The sequence below is a fragment of the Sander lucioperca genome, chromosome 12 (assembly GCF_008315115.2).
Source record: "Sander lucioperca isolate FBNREF2018 chromosome 12, SLUC_FBN_1.2, whole genome shotgun sequence".
In the NCBI taxonomy this organism is placed as follows: Eukaryota; Metazoa; Chordata; class Actinopteri; order Perciformes; family Percidae; genus Sander; species Sander lucioperca.
This window is the reverse complement of record NC_050184.1, coordinates 12837804-12859849: the sequence shown is the minus strand read 5'-3', so window position 1 is coordinate 12859849 and position 22046 is coordinate 12837804. Positions and strand designations below refer to the sequence as shown.

The following is a 22046-nucleotide window of genomic DNA, read 5'->3' as shown; positions in this document are numbered from 1 at the left end:
CTATCGATCACCACCCTGCAGCCACTCCCTCCCTGTGCCAAACCAGATGGATGTGAAAAGCAGACAGAGAAAGAAATGGCTCCTACGGGGGCTGATCCACGGATCAGACGAGTGACAGACAAACACTTTGAATGATTCGAGAAAAGACGAAAGAGAAAAACCTGTGTGTGTGTGTGTGTGTGTGTGTGTGTGTGTGTGTGTGTGTGTGTGTGTTTGTGTGGTTCATTAACACTCCACCGGTTGCCTTGCTACTCTCTCTTATTACCTTTGTCGCAGCCATTCATGCCCATCTTGCTTCCATCTGGACACACGTTGCACTTCATGCCCTTCACTCCCGTCTTGCAGGAACACAGGCCCGACATCTGCTCGCAGTCGTCCCGGACCGAGCCTGTGGCATCGCAGTTACAAGCTGCCATGGAGATGTAGAGGAAAAGAAAGAAAGAAAGACTGATGAGAAAACAAGTGTCAATTAGGGACAACAAGAGGAAGAGGGATACGAATAGCTTGGTTTATATACTGTACAATGTGTGTTTAGGGCAACCTTAGCCTCTGAACTTTGCTTCAGAAACATCTTTGTCTTAGAGTCAAGGGTTGGCAATAGTTCACCCAGCCTTAGGGGCCATAGAGGGGTGAGGGGGAGTAACAGAAACTCAAGAAAACAACCCCAGGGAAGGACACCAATCCCATCATGTTCCTAGAATCAATGATGTGTTTTTTCTCTCCTCTCCTGCTGAATGTGGTATTGGTGTGCAGTGTGCTGTTTGCCTGCTGTGGGTAAACCTAGTTAAGGTCAGGCCACGGGTGAGATGCCTGCAGGCTTCCTGCTGTTGACTGAAAATGCTCTGTGGCGTTAGGAGCGTATGTTCTATGATACCTCAGCGGCAGGACACGAGCTGGTCACCATATTGCATTACACCAAGACCAACAAGGGGTCCTGACCCCTGTTCTTCACTTGAATACAAATGAAAACAGTTCATTCAATACAGCTTTGACAGGACCAAAGGACACAGGACGATTTCTTCTACAAAACCTGCCATAACAATTGTTTTAGCTGTATATTAAAATGTAGATAGTGCATCTAGTAGGTTATTTACTTTTTACTGTCTACAATCAATTCAAGGATATTAAAATATAGATGAGATTTTATTTGTCCAGGTTTGGAGATATCTGCCGAAAGGGTTTTCGGCACAATCTAAATACTATGAGCGACATTTTTGTTAAAAAATTAGGTTGAAAAATGTTAACATCTTCCCAGAACCCAGAATCCCTGTTACTCTGAATACCCAGAGATCTACTGATTATCTAGAGCAGGGGTCACCAACCTTTTTGAAACTGAGAGCTACTTCATGGGTACTGAGTCATACGAAGGGCTACCAGTTTGATACACTCTTCTGAAATAACAAATTTGCTCAGTTTGCCTTTAGTTATATATGATTATTAATGATTAATGATTGTCCCAAGGAAGAGGGATCTTTCCTCTGGTGTTCTACCTGAGGTCTCTCTTTTCCCCTTTCAAGTTTTTTTTGTGTGGATTGTAAAGCCCTCTGAAGTGTGATTTGTGATTTTGGGCTATGCAAACAATAATAATTGACTAACAGCAGAATCTCAGTGACGAATATCTCCATACCAAATTAAACCACAGTCCTCTGCATGACTAGATACCACTTGAGATGAATGGGAATACAAGTGTTTTTTTTTTTGTTTTTTTTGTGCATTTTAGGCCTTTATTTTTATAGGACAGCTTAAGACATGAAAGGGGAGAGAGAGGGGGAATGACATGCAGCAAAGGGCCGCAGGTCGGAGTCGAACCCGCAGCTGCTGTGTCGAGGAGTAAACATCTTTATATGGGCGCGCGCTCTACCAGGCGCCCACAAGTGGGTTTTTTTGTAATTAGCCTTTATGGAAATAAGGTGTAAGGACATACAATGTCAAGCACTGCAACACATTACTGCTCTCACTGTTGAAGCCACGTGTAATGGTACATGTGCTCACTCAGCACAGATACAAAGAAGCGATTTCTTACGCGTGCAGCCACTCATGTTCTCTGTCACAATGCCACGGAAGTTCCAGAAGCCCGGCTCGCAGCGGTCACACTTCTGTCCCCCGACACCCGGCTTACAGGAGCACTGGCCGGAGGCTGGATCACACGTCCCCTTGTAGGAGCCGTAGACATTACACTGACAGGTACCTGAGGAGAACAGAACAATATGGATGTCACTTATCTTCTATTGCAATTCCTCTGCAATACATATCACTGGTTTATGCTTTTGTAACTTTGAAAGATCATCACATAAATTACAACAGCTGAATACTGCTGATGATATTCTGCAAGATTTATGCTTGGCTCAAATGTTGAGTAAGCTCTATTCCACTAATAGAAAGGTGGATAAAGTGTGCTTAAGTGAGTTTCCTCTTTACTAAATCTCTGTATATCCTTATTTCTATGTCTGCATTTTCTCCATCCATACTGTATCCCCTAGCTAATGGCTTGCTGCAGCATTTTCTCCCCCATCTGTGTGTGCTATCATTCGTCAAGATCATCAGATGGAGAGATTTTTCTGTTGATATGGTGCAACATTATCATAATTATTCCTTGGATTAAGATGAAACGTTTTCAGCGATGCAACTTTGGCAACGTAATTGCAGTCAAGGACAATAAGTCCCACATGCTGAAATAGCCTGATACTATCTACAGCTATTTTTTTTATTTTTTTTGTGGGCACACAACAAACGCAGGACACATTGAAGTTTAAGGGTCAACATGGACGTAGGGGAGGACTTACTGGGACATCCTGCCAGTCCGACTCCCAAGGCGGCCGTCACGTTGTCGTGGCAGCAGCCGTACACAGACAGGCTGCAGTGCTGGGGTGCGGGCAGCTCAGGCAGAGATGTGGCTGAAATCGCTGATGTGGTAGGAACCAAAAGGAAGGGGAGATGGGAGATGGCACAAGGAGAGAAAGTAGAACACCAACATTTGAGTGATTATGGTGAGGAGGGATTTGTTGGGGGGGAATAAGACAACACAATCTCCGAACAACATGTAACTTTTTGCCAACAATGGGATTGGCTCGAGGGGCAGAGGTGGAGAGGCTGGCAGCCGCCTTCAAGATAACAATTCTATTTGCTACTTTCTCCACAATGGCTCAAAATCAGGGAGGAAATGATGCTATTACCTCCAGAGAAAACAAACAATGGCATTGCTGGTGAATGCACGGCAGCTGACATTTACCACCTACTAGGAGGCATGTTCTCTTCATTTGTTCTTGTCTAATATTACGGAATTGCACAGCCGCCCTACAACCTTCCAAACTGAAAAAAAGCCTGCTGCATAATGTGAAGGAATGAGCAAAGCAGTTTCTTCCAGTGCACAGTGTGTGTGGAGAGCGCCTTTGTCTAAGGATGCACCAGCCTTCGAACAAGTGTGACAGCTCTGAACAAAGAACTACATTCAACAAAATAAAAACAAATGTGTTTCTGAAACCTGGCACTGGACCAGAGCAACAAAACATACAGTGGGAGTAAAAGGAGGTTTGTTTAATGGCCATGTCAGAAATATCATTGTTTAAATTCACTCCAGGCTTTGGAGTTAAAAGTAAAGTTGTAGAGATAGAAAGCAGAAATCGTCCCCTCCCTTTTTCTTTTTCTCCCTGTCTCTCTAGCTCTCTATATTCCCCTCCCAATCTCTTTTTCTTGTGTTGCTCATTTAGAGTTTGGAGGCTGGAGACACAGGAGCCATAAATCACACTGTTACTGGTGTGGATATGAGCCTCAGCCTAATGGTGATGACTCGGCTCGCTCTTTTTCCAGTGCTTTCCCACTCCAGCGATGGGCTTTGGACACAGTTCATTTAACTTGCCACTTTCCAGCGCTCCATTCAGCTATCTGTACTGAGCCTATTAGGGCAAGGAGAACTTTTAATTTCATATGTTCTTCCACCCTTCAAGGGTTTTTCCTCTTCAGTGGCCATTGTCCGGCACAATGCAGCTCACTGTGACGTGCAATATTAGCCTCACATTTTCAAGGTCCGCTGCAGTGATTATAGCTGGCCTTTTATATTCCTGCAAGGGCACATCTGCACGTGTTTGCTTGTCTAGTAAACCAATAAGAATTTCTTTGGATTTTACTAAATTCCCTGACCAAATTCGAGTTTGCAGGCAGCTACAAAGGATCATTTGAAATGCTACTGTATGAGAGGTAAGCTCTACAAATGAGCATGCAGCAAATGCCACTGTTGACACTGAATGCAAAAGAGGTGAAGTTTTATATCTAAAAAAACAAGGTTGCTTTCATGTTTAGATACGTTTCTGGAGTTGAGGTCAAATGAAGTTTCTCCTTACACAGCTAATGTGGAGGGCAGTGAAATTCCCCAAGATCTAAGTTTTTCCATATGCCAATAGGAGAGGAGAGCCCAGAGCTCTCGTACCCATAGAGGGCTCTTCAAAAAAGGATTGATTATCCATGGATGGTAGAGGAGCGTGACAGTCAGTGCCCAAGGAGGCCAGCTTAGGAAGGAGAAGAATCTTTCGGGGATACGTGTGAAAACACTGGCAGCTCCCTCTTTCAACTCTCTCCATCCTCCTCTATGTTAGACCCATGGGGAATCAAACAGGCTGGAATGATCACACAAAATCCCTTAAGTGCCTTTTGCTCTGCTCCCTGGCCTGTGCTAGCAGCAAAGCAAAAACTCTTCATTTAACGTAGCCATGGAGAGGAAGGCTAACCTTTGCTACTTAGCCACTGATCTGACAACTATCCTGGCTGATAAATGCCAGTCATTTCCATGCAAATAGAGGGTTCTTATATTAAAGTAAGTGAGGTAAAGTGGTATCCGGTGGGTTAAGAGGCAAGCTTGTGAGCACAAGTTTAATGGTTTGAATTGTTAGAACGTCTAGGCAGGAAAAGTGAATCATTATTGCTATCAGCTCCATCCATGCATTTGCCCATGAGAAATAATCTTATCTCTGCACACTAGCCAGCCACAAAGGACCGGTCAGTTTCCAGATATGAACAAGAGCGAGTGTTGAGTCAACTTTCCCTGAGCAAATTATACAAACATACACATCGTATTTAAGCTTAACCTTCTTCACTGCATTTGCTTATGGCTTTAGTGGTCACACTGCAGAGAGACAAACCACAGTGCTGTCAGAATTATATTCCAACTACGGACTATTACTACCCCATGAATGGATGAAATGAGAAGAGAAATGGGATGTCAATGATCATGAGTCTTGGTGAGGGTGCTTCTGTGCACTGTAATGCCATTAACTCTGAGTGGTGTAATGTACCGACCTGCACATGGTCCCTGATTCTGAATCAGCAAGTGCTCTTGTTTCTCACATCTGGCCTTCTTCAGCTGGCACTCGTTGCTGTAGTTTTTTCCATCTGAGCCACAAACCTACAAAAGAATCACATAAAGTTGAGTATTACACAATGTCTTCTGTGTTGTCGACACAGTTGGCATCACTTGACCGAAGTATGGAACTTCAGCTATTAACCAAAATAATTACGACAACCACCTGTTATCATATGACTGAATTTCCATACTTAGGTCATGTGATAACTGAGCCATATCCATTACAATGGAGCAAACTGCCACTGATGAAGGCCATGAGATGTGGCTGAGAGCTCTAGGAAAAAACGAGTAAGTGGTCCCTTAGTTAGTTTTTTTTTTTTTGTCAATTGCCCTACATTGTTATTTCAGAACAAGTTACCCTACTCAGAGCTGCTATCAGTTGACATGACATGTTTTACAATGCATGTTCTAGGACCATAAAAAACTAAACAAAAAACATTTTATTCAATTTTAAAGCTATAGTGCGTAGTTTCTGTCGTCCCCATGAGGAATTCTAAGTAACGACAACAACACTGTTAGGGCGTCCACGTGATACAAGCCTTACGTCATTGCGCGCGTGCCCCCAACCCTCCTCGATGCAGTTGCTAGCAGCTAAGGAGGACACGGAGGATTAAAAAAACATGATGGACTCTTCAGAAGAGGCAATTATATTCACTTGAGTTTCTGTGTGAGAAAGTTGCCAGACGACACCAGTTTCTGAACATAGCCATACTGAGAAATACAGAGAGAGTTGTGTGAAGCTGATAGTCTTAATTAGCTTTGCAGCAACTCATCTGGCAATGGCTTGAATATAACGGACGTTTATTAATATGAAAAAGTTACGCACTAAAGCTTTAAGTGTTTTTTTATTTTATTTTTTTATTATATGTCCACAGGTTTTTTACACAACACATGACAGTGTCAGTGTTTTAAAGACCCAGAGAACTATGTTGAACCAAAGCTAGTTTTTTGTGTGATATTAATGAACGTCTGTTACATTCAAGCCATTGCCAAATGAGTTGATACAAAGCTAATTAAGACTATCAGCTCCACACAACTCTCTCTGTATTTCTCAGTATGGCTATATTCAGAAACTGGTGTCGTCTGGTGACTTTTTTCCTTGGCTACAAGCAACTGCGTGGAGGAGGGGTGGGGGTGGTGTGCGATCACGGAAGGCTTGTATCATGTGGATGTGCCGACAGTTTTGTTGTCATTACTTAGAATTCCTCATGGGGGAGACAGAAACTACGCACTACGGCTTTAAGTTATAAGGAATGCTTTTTAACATAAATGGTGTGCATTTATCCCTGATGAAGTGTGGAGCAGCTCTCATGTGTCTGGTGTTTGTGTGTTTCAATTTGACTTGAGAACAAGGTTTCTGTCAAGAATTGCGTGTGTTTTAAGGGTTAAACCACGTGAGTGGCAGCAGTACCAGGTTGTGAGGCACACTTTGGCAGCTGAAGTCACAGACACAACGGTCATCCTCTGCATCCTCGTCCCACGAGCCTCCAAACATGCGACAGCGGTCCTGTTCACAGCTCTCCACGCCTGAGCCTGACCCTCCTGAGCCACAGTCTGCATTATAAACACACCGTAAACACACAGTATCATTAATAAAACATACAAACACGCAAGGGAGATGCCACTTTATCAGTTCATTAGGTAAAAAACAGTGTCCTACTTACATTTCTCTTTACGTTAAAGCTACATTTACACTTTAGGAACATTACAAAGTGAGGATAATTTACATTTCCCTCACGCTGGTGATGGGGAGAGGAAACCAAAGGCGCTGCTGGTAGTACAAGATAATGACCAACTGTAGTGAGAGAAGAGATTGACTAAATAAATTAGACACAACATCTCTGCACCACCAGTGAGGCATCCTTTTCATTTCAATTAAATCAGAGACAAAAAGGGGAGGGAATTATTAACTCTGGCCTCCAAGTGTGCAGAGAGAATTGGTGGCTAGGCCTGCTTTATGGGTGCCTGCTTCCTGATATGAGAATACAACTAATTGCAAAGTGTTCTGTAAAATCTAATTATCGGCTGAGACTTTTAAGAAAAATGTCCCAGCAACTTTTTAACTGTGACCCTGGAAGGCCTTTTATTTGTTTTAAAAGTGCATTTCTCTGGATCGAAGTAAGTTTGTTCTGGGTAAAAGAGGTAGCAAAGCCAAACAAAGTCCCAAAATCTCTATCCAGGATTTGTGCTGTTTCACAAAACCTTAGCACAAAGTAAGAAACTTTAACACAAGGTAAGACACTTTTACACAAGGTAAGCAATCCATGAAGGGGGAAAACCTTTACTTGTGAAAAACAAATTTGGGGGCTGTTGCAGAGTGCAGGCAAAGAAAGAAAGGGGGAGGATCCTGCTTTTGAAGTTGCACATTTCACCTACAGTGGAACTCCTGAGGGAGAGTGGGTGAATGTGTGTAAAAGCAGGGAATGAAAGCATCAGCGTGAAAGATAGAGAATGCCAGACAGAGTGAGAGGCACCCTGTGGGCTGGCAGAAAGTTCATTTGAAACACATTTGTTATTCAAAAAAAGAAAAAAGGAATTCAGTCCAACTAAAAGCTCCCAGTACGGATGAGAGACTCAAAAAACATCAGGTAATCAACTTGTTATTTCCTGTCTACTTTGAGAGCTCATTCAACTGTATTGATGCGTCAACTCTAATGGTGAAATCAATGTCATAGTGATGGAAGTGCCACTTAGCATAACCCATCTTCCAAAATAGATTATGGAGCAGGTCACAGTGCAGGGGAGGGGCAGGGGCAGACGTAGCCTGGGCTGTTCTTTGATATGCGTCATCAGCAATGGACTGTGACAGCTTTAAGTGGTCGATACAGTGGAGGGGCCTTCACTTCATTAGCAGTGGAGCTGGAGCTTTGTGTAGAGGCCAGGTCCCCCACAAATATCAGGACTTGTTAAGGACTCGCTCTGTCTCCATTTTAAAGCAGCAGAACCTCTGACCCTAATGCCTTTGCTTGAATATGCTGCTGTAGTTACTTATCGATTGGGAACCCACAGTCCCAGTTGAACACAACATTTTGTGACGGGGCTAATGGCTTTCAATTGCCAGTGACATTATCGCAGGTATCTGAAGGTACTTCAGATGTCATCTGAAAACAAGCCAGTTGACTCCGGAACAGATCCGAAAAGGGAATCAAAAGAACTAGCAGCTACCCGTATGTGTGTACTGAACGCCAGCAGGAGTAGCCAATTCATATTCTGCTCAGGCCCCCTGACAGAGACACGATAAATAAATAAAAGAGGTAAGACATTAGAATGGAATAAATAAAAGTGAAAGGCGAAAGGGGGGGGTCCTAATTAGCTCTTGCTCTTTGATGCGCCTGCCACCCGTGCTGCATATGAACCTTTCAATTAATATATCCCCAGCTAAGATGGCTGCATCAGCTATTCTCTCTGCACTGCCCATCCGTTCCTTTTTACTCAATCATGTCAGAAACCAGTCTATTTAGTCAAGAGAGGTCTATTAAGAAGGCAGAATTCAGCGGCGGTGAGAATAAAGAAAATGCATAGCATAGAATAGCATAAGAATAATGTCCAAGGAAGACAGAGAGCAAAAAACATTACAAGTATTTGAAAGTGATGGAGGAGATGGCGTCGTCAAAGCCGTCTAGAAGTGTTTGTTAAAAGAAAACAGAGGAAGAAAAAAAAAAGAAGAGGATAAGGGTCAATAATAGAGGATAGAGAGGAGAAAATGTGTACTGAGATGCAGCCTGAAGACGTTTGGTCAACCAGATTAGTTGTGTCTACATCAGTGGCTCCAGGATATCATTGTGTTAGCTCTTATAACATGACCTGTGCAAATGACAACTTGGACATCTATCATCTGAAACAAATCCTCCCTCACTGTGGTGTGTGTCACGGCAAAGATCGAAGACGACAATGGCCTTTGCCAAAGGATGTGGAAGGATGTTCCTTTGTTTTCCCTCCATCCATCAGTCTGTCGTACGGCCTGCTCTTGACGGATGTGACAGCGTGTTAGTCCAAATAAAGTTTCCGCGAAATAGAGAGGGATGGAGCGTCACTCCCCGCAGGGGAGGAGAGATGGGGTGTTTGAAGATGGCAGAAGGAGTGAAGAAGTTTTGTTGCCTCAACAGAAGGTTACGAGCCCTGTGATGGATAGACCATGAAGGAAAAATCCGCTGATCTCACTCAATGAGCTCTTTTACCACCAAGCCACCCACTTTGCTTTTTTTCCCATGCCCTTTCATGTCCTTTGGAGCTTTATTGATCCGATATATGCGTTGTAAGGAGCGGGGTGTGGACCGTGCATCACTGTGTGATTCTGCACTCATAATCTTGTTTATTAAACGTCTATTCAATTAGAAAGGGTCTGGGCCCCCGCAGGTGATGCACTGCTCTCAGTTGCCACTTTGTCAGTGTCGAGGCCAGGCCTACCCGAGTGTGAAATTAAACAGGTGATAAATTTCCCTGTATGGCCAACAGTGGGAACACTGTCATTTTTCATTACTGTTAAACAAAAGGCGGAAGAAAACAACTTCCATTTTTATGCTCTGTGGCCCCCTCCCCCCAGCAAGACTAATGAGGATGGTTTTTAAGTCAGGTCTACGTAAGCAAATAAATCATATGTTCCCCTCCTCTCCAGGCTTATCTTAGATATGAAGTATGAAATGGGGGGTTGTGCACACCTGTGATGTAGAGCTTTGCTGCTGTCTACAATAGAGCCAGAAAATACAGTCGTCTTTAGTTTTACATATTGTGACAGACTGCTGTAATATGCAATATATACAATTTATTACTATTATTGTTGTTTTGCCAAAATGTACCACACATCTAGGTGGGGATAAATATATCAACAACAAATACAGTATATCAACAACAAATCCTCTTTACGGTATGTAGCTAAAGAGAAGCATCTCACAGCCAAACACACACATATATATACAGTATACATATATATACGTATATATATATATATATATATATATATATATATATATATATATATATATATATATATATATATATACATATATATATATATATATATATATATATATATATATATATATATACATACATATATACATATATATATATATATATATATATATATATAGTATATTTTTTGGCATTAATTCTCCTTAATTTGACAGAGGACAGTGTAGAAATCGGGGAGCGAGAGACAGGTACGGCATTCAACAAAGGTCACAAGGCCAAACACTACCACAGACTTTGCGGTTAAATGACATGCACTGTAACCACTCGGCTACCAAGTTGCTCCCAAACAGATATTTCAAGGGGAAAAACAGCAACTTGGGTTTTACAATCACACCAGACATCATGTGGAGGGTCTGGGTCAGATTTGAGGGGGCTGAAAAGAGCGGGGACAGAGCCTGGAGAATTCACCCCTAGGGTGAAGTTTATCGATTGCAGACAATCCCATTTCCACCCCTATCTGTGAAAGCATCGGTGCCCCTTTTGTCGAGAGGCACAATTTTGATGGAGAAGAGTGCAAAATGGAGAGAGAGACATGAGTGGGTGGGATGGCAGGGAGCGACGGGGAGCGAAAAAAAATAAATAAAAAAAGATTCTATTGTATAAGCCGGATGGTTTTCTTTGAATCAAAATGAGCAAATGATGAAAAGATGGAACGGAGAGAGAATAAAATCAGAAAGAAAATACGCCATCAGGCACCACAAGCAAAGCAATGCCCTTGGGGAAGTAGAAGAGAGCATTTCTGCCTGAAGACAACAGAATTAGGACAGTGTGTGTAGATGTACGTGTGTGTATGTACGTGTGTGTGTGTGTGTGTGTGTGTGTGTGTGTGTGGTGACAGTGAGTCTGCATCGTGGGCATACAGTTTCACATTTCTTCATGCTCTACATACAAAAAAGGTCAGCCGTCTCAGTCAATGAAATGATGTTAAATCGACCACAAGAAGCTTTGGCGGCACAATTCACCTCACAGGCCCAGGGCCAATTCGGTAGACAATGAAAAGAAAAGAAAAGAAAGAAACACCTCTGGCTAGCAATCAAAACGGAAGAGGATTCCTCTCATCTTTATTTGCTCTGTCCTCCAGCCATCCCCTCTTTTTATTCATTGCTGGCAGGTGTAATCTGTTCCCCTTCACACCTTGTCAGAGTATGAGTATTTTCACTGTGACGACCCACCCGCCACAGGGGAGCGGCATCGCAGCCATCTGCATGACAACCAGAGGTTGGCATGTTGCTCCCTCCAGAGTTGTCCCCAAGACGGGGCCGAACGAGGGACTTTTGATATCCTGTCTTGGTCTGTCAGCTCTGATCAAGACATGATTTGCACGGTGAATTAGATCTCATTTATTCAGAATGTGGTGGAACAACAGAGCTACAGGCGTAGAAATCCGGGATACTCATTACATTAAGAGCCATCGGTCACACACTTAAAAGCATAATTGGATAGAAGGGCTCAATAAAATGTATACTGTAAATTGTCAAATAAAAGCCCACACAAACCCCTAATAAAAGCAGAGCGAAATTTCCTATGCTTTTATGGCTCATATGGTAGATTGAGGAAAATGTTCATATGATACCCCTACCCCTTTTCTCATTCACTGATATACTTCAATCTCTTGTACTTTTCTATTCTTTTGTTCTACTGTCAGTGAAACTTAACACTTCCTGCAGATATTTCACATTAAAAGCCTACTAGAAAAAAAAAGTTGTATGCCTTTAGGCTTCTAACATCTGTGCAAGAAGTGTTGAGTTTCATTGACAGTAGCTTAACATTGAATGCAAGTAGGACCAACAATAATTTGAATCTATTGAGACAACAAGTAAAATGAGGGAAGATCCCAGATCATAAACAATGAACTGCACCTGCATCAAATAAGAGAAAAAGCAGACAAGAAAACAGGGAGGCTTCTTACTAAGATATTATCAGATATAATCAAATAGGGTTGATTACAAATAAATATGAGCCTATCTGCAGGTAAATAAATAAAGAACTATTTGAGCGGTAGAAGGAGAAATAAAGTATAAGAAATTAAGTATAAGCGATGCACTTATAAAAAAAAAAGAAAAACAAGACAGCCAAAGCATACAAATATGCAGCTGACCTGAACTCAATCACCCAGAAGTAATTTCTGTCCCTGTAATTGGTTTTGTTGATGGACACGCAGTATGACTTTCCCTTCATCTTTTTGCCAAGTTAACCGGTTGGCATGCTGCTGGTGGCATTTGCAACCATTATGAAAATCCACAGATGACTGGATACGGTACCACAGGTCAGTTGATAAAGATGATTACACCATTTCAATGGCCGATTGGTCAACATAATCACACCTTTCAAAGTCAATTTTCCTACCTTCATCGCAGCTGCCAGGCTTCGCCACATCAATTCTCCTCTTCTGCATGCAGGTGGACGTGCGGAGTTCACACTCATTGTTATAGGTGGTGCCATCACTTCCACACACTGGGGAGAAGGCCTCGCCTGAGCACTGTGGGCACTCACACTTATTCTGGACACACCGGGCACCCCAGGCACAGACAGTGCTGCCACATGTTTCTAAATCGGTGCACGATGGGTCAATGCAAAAAGAAAAAAGGAAAAATTCATGGAGTTGGTTTGATGGATTTCATTCACACCATACCTTAAAATGCATCTTTGGATTATATACTTAAATGAGATTGCTCTGGTCCTTTACTAATTTCCATGCATCTCACTTCCTCTTGTTATATTTCCCTCTCTTAAAACAGACATATACATGTTCCCTTAGTAATTCTCCATCTGTCCACATGTAACTAAGAGCTAGAGTAAAAGAACTCCATGCATCTCGGTGTGTTTTATCCATAGAAATAAAAAAACATTTCAATGGTTTTACCTATGAATATCACGCATTTTACTTAATCTCAGATCACCCAGAATTCATGCTTATGCCAAGAATCCTTCATATTCTTAATTTGCTGTTAACAAAAAAAGTAACACACATACACACATGCACACATACACACACACACACACACACACACACACACACACACACACACACACACACACACATACACACACGCACACACACACACACACACACACACACACACACACACACACACACACACACACACACACACACACAGTATAAATGTATGCATTACTTACTGCACTCTCCCTGGCTGACCACTCGAAGGTCCATCTGTTGTTTACAGGCCCGCACGTGGAGCTCACACTCGCTGTTGTAGGTGCTGCCATCGCTGCCACACACAGGCTGGTTGGACTCCACACACTCTGATGCACACACACACTGCCCGCTCTGGGCATCGCAGATTGCCCCGAAAGAGCAATTGGCACAAGACTCATCTAGATGGAGATAAGGAAGAAGGCAAAGGCTTAGTGTGTGTGTTTCAGCTATTTTTTTTTACAGGACTTCAGTGGCGAGTCGGCGCTAATGAATACACTGAAATTGGAAGTCCCTTTTACACTTTTCATATTTTGGTATCACACAATACCTAACAGCAATGCATTTCAATATTGTCCTATTTTGACTGTACATATTAACAAACTAAACCACTATATGCACACCATTAACATTTATGCACTTTTTGGTCAATATTAAAGCAGCTTCTATCAAGAATGTTATTGCGGCTCAAAGATAGTTCTCAGATGCTATCTACAGAAGCAGTAATCATATATTTACTCATAGATTTCCTGTGTTTTTAACATTCATAGTGTGAACAACAGCCATTAAACAATTAATTGGTAAAGATTAGTTGTTGTCTTTTCCTGACAAGCTGTGCTGCTGACAGCTGGTGTAGTGCTTAATGATGCAGTGCAGCAGCAGAGATACTAGAAGTGCAGAGATGCAAAGTTTCCATACTGAGTGTAGATTCTGTTTAAAAATTCAGTCCACCTGAGGCAGATTCAATTGATTTGAAATACTTTGGAAAGGCACACACCTGTCTATTAAAAGGTGTCATGGTTCACATGCATGTGTGAGAGCTAAAACCCGAGAAATGAAATAAAAAATTAAAAACTCTCCACAGATAGAACTGTACTGCGGCACAGGTCTGAGGAGGAGGGTAAGGCTGAAATTAAATAACTGAACATAAAGCGCTTCAGAAATAGGAGTCTGCAAGAAGAACAACCATCTCTCCAGCACTCCATCAATCAGGACTATATGGGAGGGTAGAGTCAGGACTGAAGCTACTCCTAAGAAGAAGCCACAAGACAGGAAATAAATGAGAAGGCAAACGCGAGGCCTCGTATACAGACAGGGCTTGCAGTAGATGTGCCTCTCCCTCTGACACCAATTACACCTGGAGGATTGCATTAGCACAGCTCGCTCTCACATTCAATTAGGGGCAGGCTAATAACCGCTGCTGATTTAGCACTAATTGAGAGAGGCGAGGCTGGCCGCTGGAACATTCCACATTATTATTATTCTGTTTATTGCTCATAAGAGTCTTTCATTTCCTTCATCTCTCTATCTAGTGCTGGCATCCACTCCCTTCTTGGATTGACAGCCTTAATTGTGAACTGGACATGGCAATACAGAACAGAATATTGCCTGTAGGGGCAATATATTGTTTATTAGTAGACGGCAAATTTCTTTGAAGCCATACCTAAAATTTGACATGAGCGGAGCATGCAGGATCAATGTGTCTGTTCAACCGATGTGTACTTTTAGTTTGGGGCTGATTTGGGCTAGTCACCTTAATTCCAATTAAGGGGACTCTTTCCTCTTTCAGCATGACAATGCCTCTGTGCAGAAAGTCATGGAATGGTTTTGCAAGTTTGGTGTGGAAGCACAGAGCTGGCCTGCACAGAGCCATCCAACACTTTCGGGATTAACTGGAACACCGAATGCAAGCCAGGCCTCAGCATCAGTGGCAGACCTCACTAATGCTCTTGTTTGCTGAAGGGGAGCAAATCCCTGCAGCCAGGTTCCAAAACCTTGTGGAAGGCCTCCCCAGAAGAGTGGAGGATGTTATACTGTAGCTGCATATTATTGCAGGTGTTTAACAATCACAAATGAGTGTAATGTTGGGGTACTCATATACTTTTGGCCATGTACTTTAAGTCTAATAATCAATGACTCAGGCTAAATAATAATCTATTGTCAATGATCAAATGTTGGTCAACACTGCAAGTGGGTTTGGAGGTTTGGGCTGAAAAAGATAAAGAGAGGCTTTATAATAGCTCGGGTTTTCTGTGACAAAAATAAACATAAAATATAAAAATGGTGGTTGCTGTGGTCATGGCTCCTCTCTGGTTGCGGAAACTATAAATCAGGAAGTGGCGGTGGTGAGTGTTGTCCTTTATCGGGCCCTGTGTCCTGATAGCAGCCTTGCTTCTTTATCAGAGCCTGCCCCTCGCACCTGGCTCTCCACAGTGCCTGATCCTCCAGACAACACGTATCGCAAAACAGACAGAAAAGGAGGGGAGCTTCAGTTCAAAGCCAGAAGCAGAGGGAGAATTGTTGCTATTACTGGTAATGTTAAGATGTCGACTTTCTGTCATCTCAGATTCATCCATCCCCAAGTCTGTCATCACTAATTCTGAGTTTCAGTAAAAAACTGTCTATTTCTTTCTCTGAAAGTAGACTTCACAACCTTAAAATGTTCAGACTTTAAAGTGAAGATTCTGGCAGGCTAGGCATTACGACAGTTTCTTTAAGTCTCATCTCATTCAAATTCACTTTCATGTCCACTAATGCAAGAACCTCTTCAGCTAGAAAAAGTGCTCTTGTTCTGCCGGAAATTCCACCCGATGTCACTCTTTTTGGATGTCCATTTTCGGGTTGTCATGTTACCTTCCGCTTTCTTTGTGTTGGAATTCTAAACTCCTATGGTTAACTGCTCCTCAGATCTCTGCAGGGTAAATCCAGACAGCTAGCTAGACTATCTGTCCAATCTGAGTTTTCTGTTCTACGACTAAAACAACCTTTCAACGTACACGTTCCACCAAAACAAGTTCCTTGGCAAAATAGCCTCGGGAAAGTCCCGAGACTATTTTGCAGCGGCACCATGGCTCCAATCAGCGCTTAGCGCCGCCCAAGATGATTAAAGAAATGCCAATAAACAAGAGCACGTTTTTCTCCCATCCCGGATTGCTGTGTGGACTAGCCAGACCCTCCTCCACAGCGCTGTTGAAGAATGTCTGGCAATACAAGACAAAAACAGGATAATACAAAGATGCTTTACATTTACTTTTACATTACAATGTGGAATGTCCTCATATGATACCAACCTTCCCTGTATTTCCTGCCATGTCAACAATCAAAGCAAACTTTTTCCTCTTGCTGAGGACTTGCTAGAATTTAGTCAAGGTCGCCTTGAAGTCCCCTGGACCTAAAGTTGGGAACTGCTGATGTTTGTTCTTGTACTGTGACAGCTTCTCTTGTTGTATTTGTGGTTTTGGAAGTGACAGTGAGAAAAAGGGGCAGGTTGGTATAAAAGTGGCCTTGAAAGCATGAAGGATTGAGACATTGAGGTGAAAAAAAACCTAAAGTCCCTCCAGCTTTGCAGGGTTTTGTTGATATCCTCACTGGGGAAAAAAATGAATTGCTGTTGAGGGGGTTTGGGCGGAGTATTACCCTCAGGATTAAGCAGAAAGATGTAGGCTGGTTAGAGTTTTGAAGGCTTGCAAACATGCCTGGGTGATAACAACTCCCCTGTCGATGCCTGCCTGGCCGGTACACTATTAACTCTGCCCCCCACTTTCTCTGTTCCTCCTCATCTTATTTACCTCCATCTCCTTCCCACCCTGCATTTATTACTTTCCCCTCCCTCTTTCCTCTGCCCTCCATTCACCGTCTCTCTCAGACCCCTCTCATGCTGCTGGTGTGACCTATATTTCTTACTCAACTGTGTATATCAATTCAAACACCTGTGGGAGAAAAAAAGGGGAATTTGTTTCCTTTTCTTAAATGATTCCGGCACCTCTGCTATCATCTGTTTGGGTAAAGCCGTATGAATGAGCCTTTTTCTGAGGCGACTGATATCCAGCTGGGGGGTCTATTAACTGAGTGCACCTCTGCCAGCCCACCTTACAAGGTCGCCCGCCACTCAAATGCATGACGAAAAATCTCGGAATAATAACAAATGTCACTCATATCGGGTTGCACCTGAGCCATATAGATAACTGCTATTTTTCAAGCCCGCAGGAAAGGAAATGAAATTATGGCTGGGCCCATGAGAGGCTGTACACACACACACACACACACACACACACACACACACACACACACACACACACACACACACACACACACACAGAGTAAAGCACGTATGCCCAGTTATTTTCTATTGTGGCACCTCTTAAACTATTGCTGCCCTCACCTGCCTCCCTTAAGCTCCTACTTTTGAGTCTGGAAGCCATAAATCTGACAACATACGCATTATAGTGCATTTGGGTGGAAATAACAAAACAGAGCCAGTAAACAATAAACAAAAAAAATGGCTATTTTGGAAATCACACCACATAAAGACCTACTTAATGTTGCAAAATGAATATGAAGATGAAAATGTGGCATATAATTCAAGTTTTGATGAAACATTAAAGCAACAAATTAAGACATTTAATGCCAATTATCAGCTCAGAATGGTAAACATAATTTATCACTTTGTATGCTTTTCTGCACTATAAGGGTTGGGGTTAGTCAACAACCTGGATAGCACAGAAAAATCTCACTTTATTCACCAGTTTCTTCCGTTGCTCATGCCTTTAACCTTTAATTTCGATACTTCCAACAGCACCTGAAGGCAGCATATGTTCTTCTCCTCTCTCTCCCTTTCTGCTCCATAAACATGTATAGTATATTACTGGGGGGAATAGCCTGTGATAATTAGGTGAGATAATAGCTTAAGTCAGTCAGATGTTATGGTGCTGAATGAGGCCCAGTAAAGCTGTGCAAACAGCCCAGAAATAACCCACATTATCATTGCCATCATTCCTCGGCTGGTTCGCGCCTGGCAAGCCAATGCCTCAGCATTTTTATGGCACCATTGCGCTGACGCAGGCCTGTTTCCTCTGGGAGCCAAGAACCATCCATAGTGCTGGATTACAGACAGGGCCCTCCACGCCGCCAGCTCGCTCTGCTTCTCGCTTTTTAAAATAAAGACTATTCATTACCGCCGAGGGACCCCGGGCCAACAGACCTGCCGTCTACCTGCGGTGCAGCGCACCAAATTGAGTCAGCCCGCCTGCCCACCGACCAAACACCGCTCTCGCTCCATTTCCTGTTGGCATATATCCTTGCGCTGGATTTCAATTTTCAGAAGGCTGGGAGGGGAAAATGACAGATGCAAGAGAGGGAGCGTAGGGCCTCTCCAACAACTAACCCTATCATCTTCTCAGTACAGAAAGAAACAATTTTACAAAACAATCAGACCAGCTCGTTCAAAGAAACTCGACCCGCAGAGGCCAACTTATTTTCATTGTTATGGTCTTCGAAATATGCAGGAAGAAAATCTATTGTAAAACAATAAAACGGAGTAAATAAGGTAACTGAGAGAGTCAGGCCAAGGGGCTGATAACCACTGAGCTTTTGCCCAGTGTGTGTGAAAAGTGAATGGCTTGATTGTAGACAACGAAGAATACTCAATCACCAATTAGAGTCCATGGGAAAATTGGCCTTTCTTCACAGGCCTATTCACAAAGTAGGTTTACCAATAGAAATCTGCCCATATGTGCCTGCATAGTGGATCTGAAAATATTTTTACCACTTGAAGCTCTGCTTTTGCTGGTGTATTAATGACTAGCTGGTACTCCGACACTGCAGGACAAAGCCAAGTGACTCATGTAGCCAATTACAGACAAGTATGCTCCGCGTTCTCTTTTATCAGGAGTAAATCTTTACTTAAAGGTCAAAACAGGCAGATTGGAGTATTGGCGTTGGTAGAGAAGGGCTGAAGGAGAGCAGCAGGGAAGAGATGAAGAGTAATGGACGAGGGATAAGAAAATTCCTTAAAAGACCAGTTGGTGTATTTAGTATAGTTTTGACTTTTTTGGATATGAATGGGAAGCCCGGGGGGGTCACTATGAATATAATTCCATAAGTGATAATTGTTAATATCTGTGGATCATAATTTTGCCTTTGGGTAATGTAGCACTATTAATTAATTTGAGCTTAATTATATTTCACAAGGAGAGATAGTTCCCTACCTGTGAACTATAATTCACACATTTTATAGTGATTTCATGACAATTACTTAGTGTAATGTGACTGTCGTGCGGTCACTCACCACAGGGTCCTTTGTGTTGGATGTGAATGGCCTTCTGCAGGGCACAGCCCATCGCTCGCATCTCACAGGGGCTGCCGTAGCTGTGGCCGTCGGATCCGCACACTGGGTCGGACGTTTGCGGGCAGGCCTCAGGGCACTCGCACACTGGCTCGTTGTTCTTGACCACGCACACCGCCCCATGCTCGCACACCTTATCCAGGCAGGGGCTCGGTATGTTGAGATCTGAAGGCCGACCAACCAAGAGATAGAGAACTTAGTTAGAAGAGATATACTGAACTGGGTAGACAGGAAGAATACAAAGTAGAGGTTGGAGAAAGGTCTGGGGCTAGGTGACAGGTAGGTAAGTTAGATCATAACTACATGGGGAACTGCAGGTTTTGTGTTAGAAAAAGGTTTGGGGAGGAAAGGAGATATGATGTAGTATGCAATACAGCCCTATGTCTGTGACACCTTTACTTCCTCAGCTTCCTATGTCATTTCCTCGCCTTTGTGCCTATTCTTATGTATCCTGAATCTTTAAAGAGTCCGCCCAATCCGGTGGCATGAGGACAGCGGATAAAAACATGGCCCTGTAGCACAATAGAGATGAAACAGCCTACGAACAATGGTTGCAAAGCCTTTTTTTTCTTTCCAGGCGACCAAACGCCTGGATTAATTGACGTTCCCAGTGTGCCCCTTCAAAGGCTGCCATTTGCATCTCAGTGAGAGCCACCGCTTCCGCCAAAGCCAGTTGAACTGACATGGAGGAGTGAGGAAAAAAAAGAGGAAGAGTGTGTGTGTGTGTGTGTGTGTGTGTGTGTGTGAGAGAGAGAGAGAGAGAGAGAGAGAGAGAGAGAGAGAGAGAGAGAGAGAGAGAGAGAGAGAGAGAGAGAGAGAGAGAACGAGAATGTAGAGAACGGAGAAAGAGAAAACAGGCGAAAAGAAGAGAGAGAACGAGAATGTAGAGAACGGAGAAAGAGAAAACAAGCGAAAAGAAGAAAGAGCCCTCTGCTTAATAATTCACAAAAGGCAAGCTCCTGGGCAGAGGCAGATATGAAATGTGAACATCACAGAGAGGTGTCTGCTTCAGTCTCTCTCTCTCATGCACTAGCTCCAGCATGACTTCATTAAAACTTCAGACTTCATTAGGACTGGGTTTTGCACGTATGATTCTCGGTAGCGGCAGTTGGGTGGAGTCTGGGCTGATACAGTATAACCTGATCATGAGGTAGAGGAAACCTGAAAAAAAGCTATGAACATTTCTTCATCACAGCCTCCCATCCTGACTTGATCATTTTTTTACAGCTTAATGTGTCAATGAAAATAGTACATGGCATTGTCTATACTGAGACAGGGTGTGTGTGTTCTTGTTTAACTATATTCATGGGGTCAAAAAAACGGGAATACAGCATACTTGTGGGGTCTGGACAGCTTTGTGGGGCCAAAATGCTGGACCTCACAAGGTTAAAGGGCTGTTTGAGGGTTAAGACTTGGTTTTAGGATTAGGGTTAGAATTAGGTTATGGTTAGGGTGAGGGTAAGGTTTAAGGTTAGGCATTTAGTTGTGATAGTTAAGGTTAGGGTAAGGGGCTAGGGAATGCATTATGTCAATGACGGGTCCCCACAAAGATAGTAAAACGCACTGTGTCTGTGTGTGTGTGTGTGTGTGTGTGTGTGTGTGTGTGTGTGTGTGTGTGTCAATGTTGAGGGCTTGGCTTGATGGTTAAAAGTGTCAGCCTTAAGGTAGGATGGTATACATTCTGATATCTAAAGTAAGCAAGAGACTATAGCCAGGCTCCATAGTAATTTTCATTTGGGAAGCTTCACGCATGAGAGACGGATCACTCAAGCCCCTTTCATACAGCCTGTATAAGGCAGGACTGTTGCACCTTTAAGCTGCCTCGCTGTCCGTGTGAAAGTTACGAAAACGACATGAAGGGACAAAGTTGTTGCTGCCCTTCCCTCTACTGACAATTGCGCTACTATAATGCATAAAGTTGGCGGTTTGTGGGTCGGGTTCGCGTGGTTGATTTAACAGTGCGGACTGGCTTACACACACTAAGACACTGATGCTGTTGGGTTACATGTTACGCCTCTTTTGCTCCCGGAATGCTTTTTTGAAATCACACACTGGGGCGGCATTATGCCACTTTTGTTTGCTTATGTGTGAATAGCCAAAGGCTGGCGTAACAGCAGAACTTCATTGCGACCATCTCTGTGTGAAAGGGGTTTCAGCTGAATAGGGTGTGTCTGCGGATTAGTGGAAAAAAAGCAAACAGAGGCATCAAATAATTTCTGATGAGAAGCTCTCAAAGAGTTGCATTTTACACCCAAAGTCAAGCAAACTTCTTCCTTCTCTAGTCTACCTTTTATTTTAGCTTTTTGTTAAAGAGGGTTGGGGGTGCTGTCATGGATTAGATGGCATCACAGGGGGGCGGCTTATGGTGCTTGGAGCCCCATGATTCATTTATCAGCTCAGAATCGTTCAGTAGTGCCTCTGATGCTGGGGTAAATGATCAA

The 22046-nt window shown here is 43.0% G+C and overlaps 1 protein-coding gene across 9 annotated transcripts in view; it reads right to left on the bottom strand.

Annotated features, from left to right (window-relative positions):
• agrn (agrin) overlaps positions 1-22046 on the bottom strand; it is a 274348-nt gene that overhangs the window by 50152 nt on the left and 202150 nt on the right. For all 9 annotated transcript variants that reach the window (XM_036008107.1, XM_036008108.1, XM_031286349.2 and 6 more), the window contains 8 exons: positions 19549-19770; positions 13466-13663; positions 12671-12871; positions 6765-6907; positions 5290-5395; positions 2784-2903; positions 2024-2188; positions 266-409 (listed from right to left, as the gene is read on the bottom strand). In XM_036008107.1, coding sequence (XP_035864000.1) covers positions 266-409; positions 2024-2188; positions 2784-2903; positions 5290-5395; positions 6765-6907; positions 12671-12871; positions 13466-13663; positions 19549-19770 — 1299 coding nt within the window. The remainder of the gene's footprint in view (positions 1-265; positions 410-2023; positions 2189-2783; positions 2904-5289; positions 5396-6764; positions 6908-12670; positions 12872-13465; positions 13664-19548; positions 19771-22046) is intronic.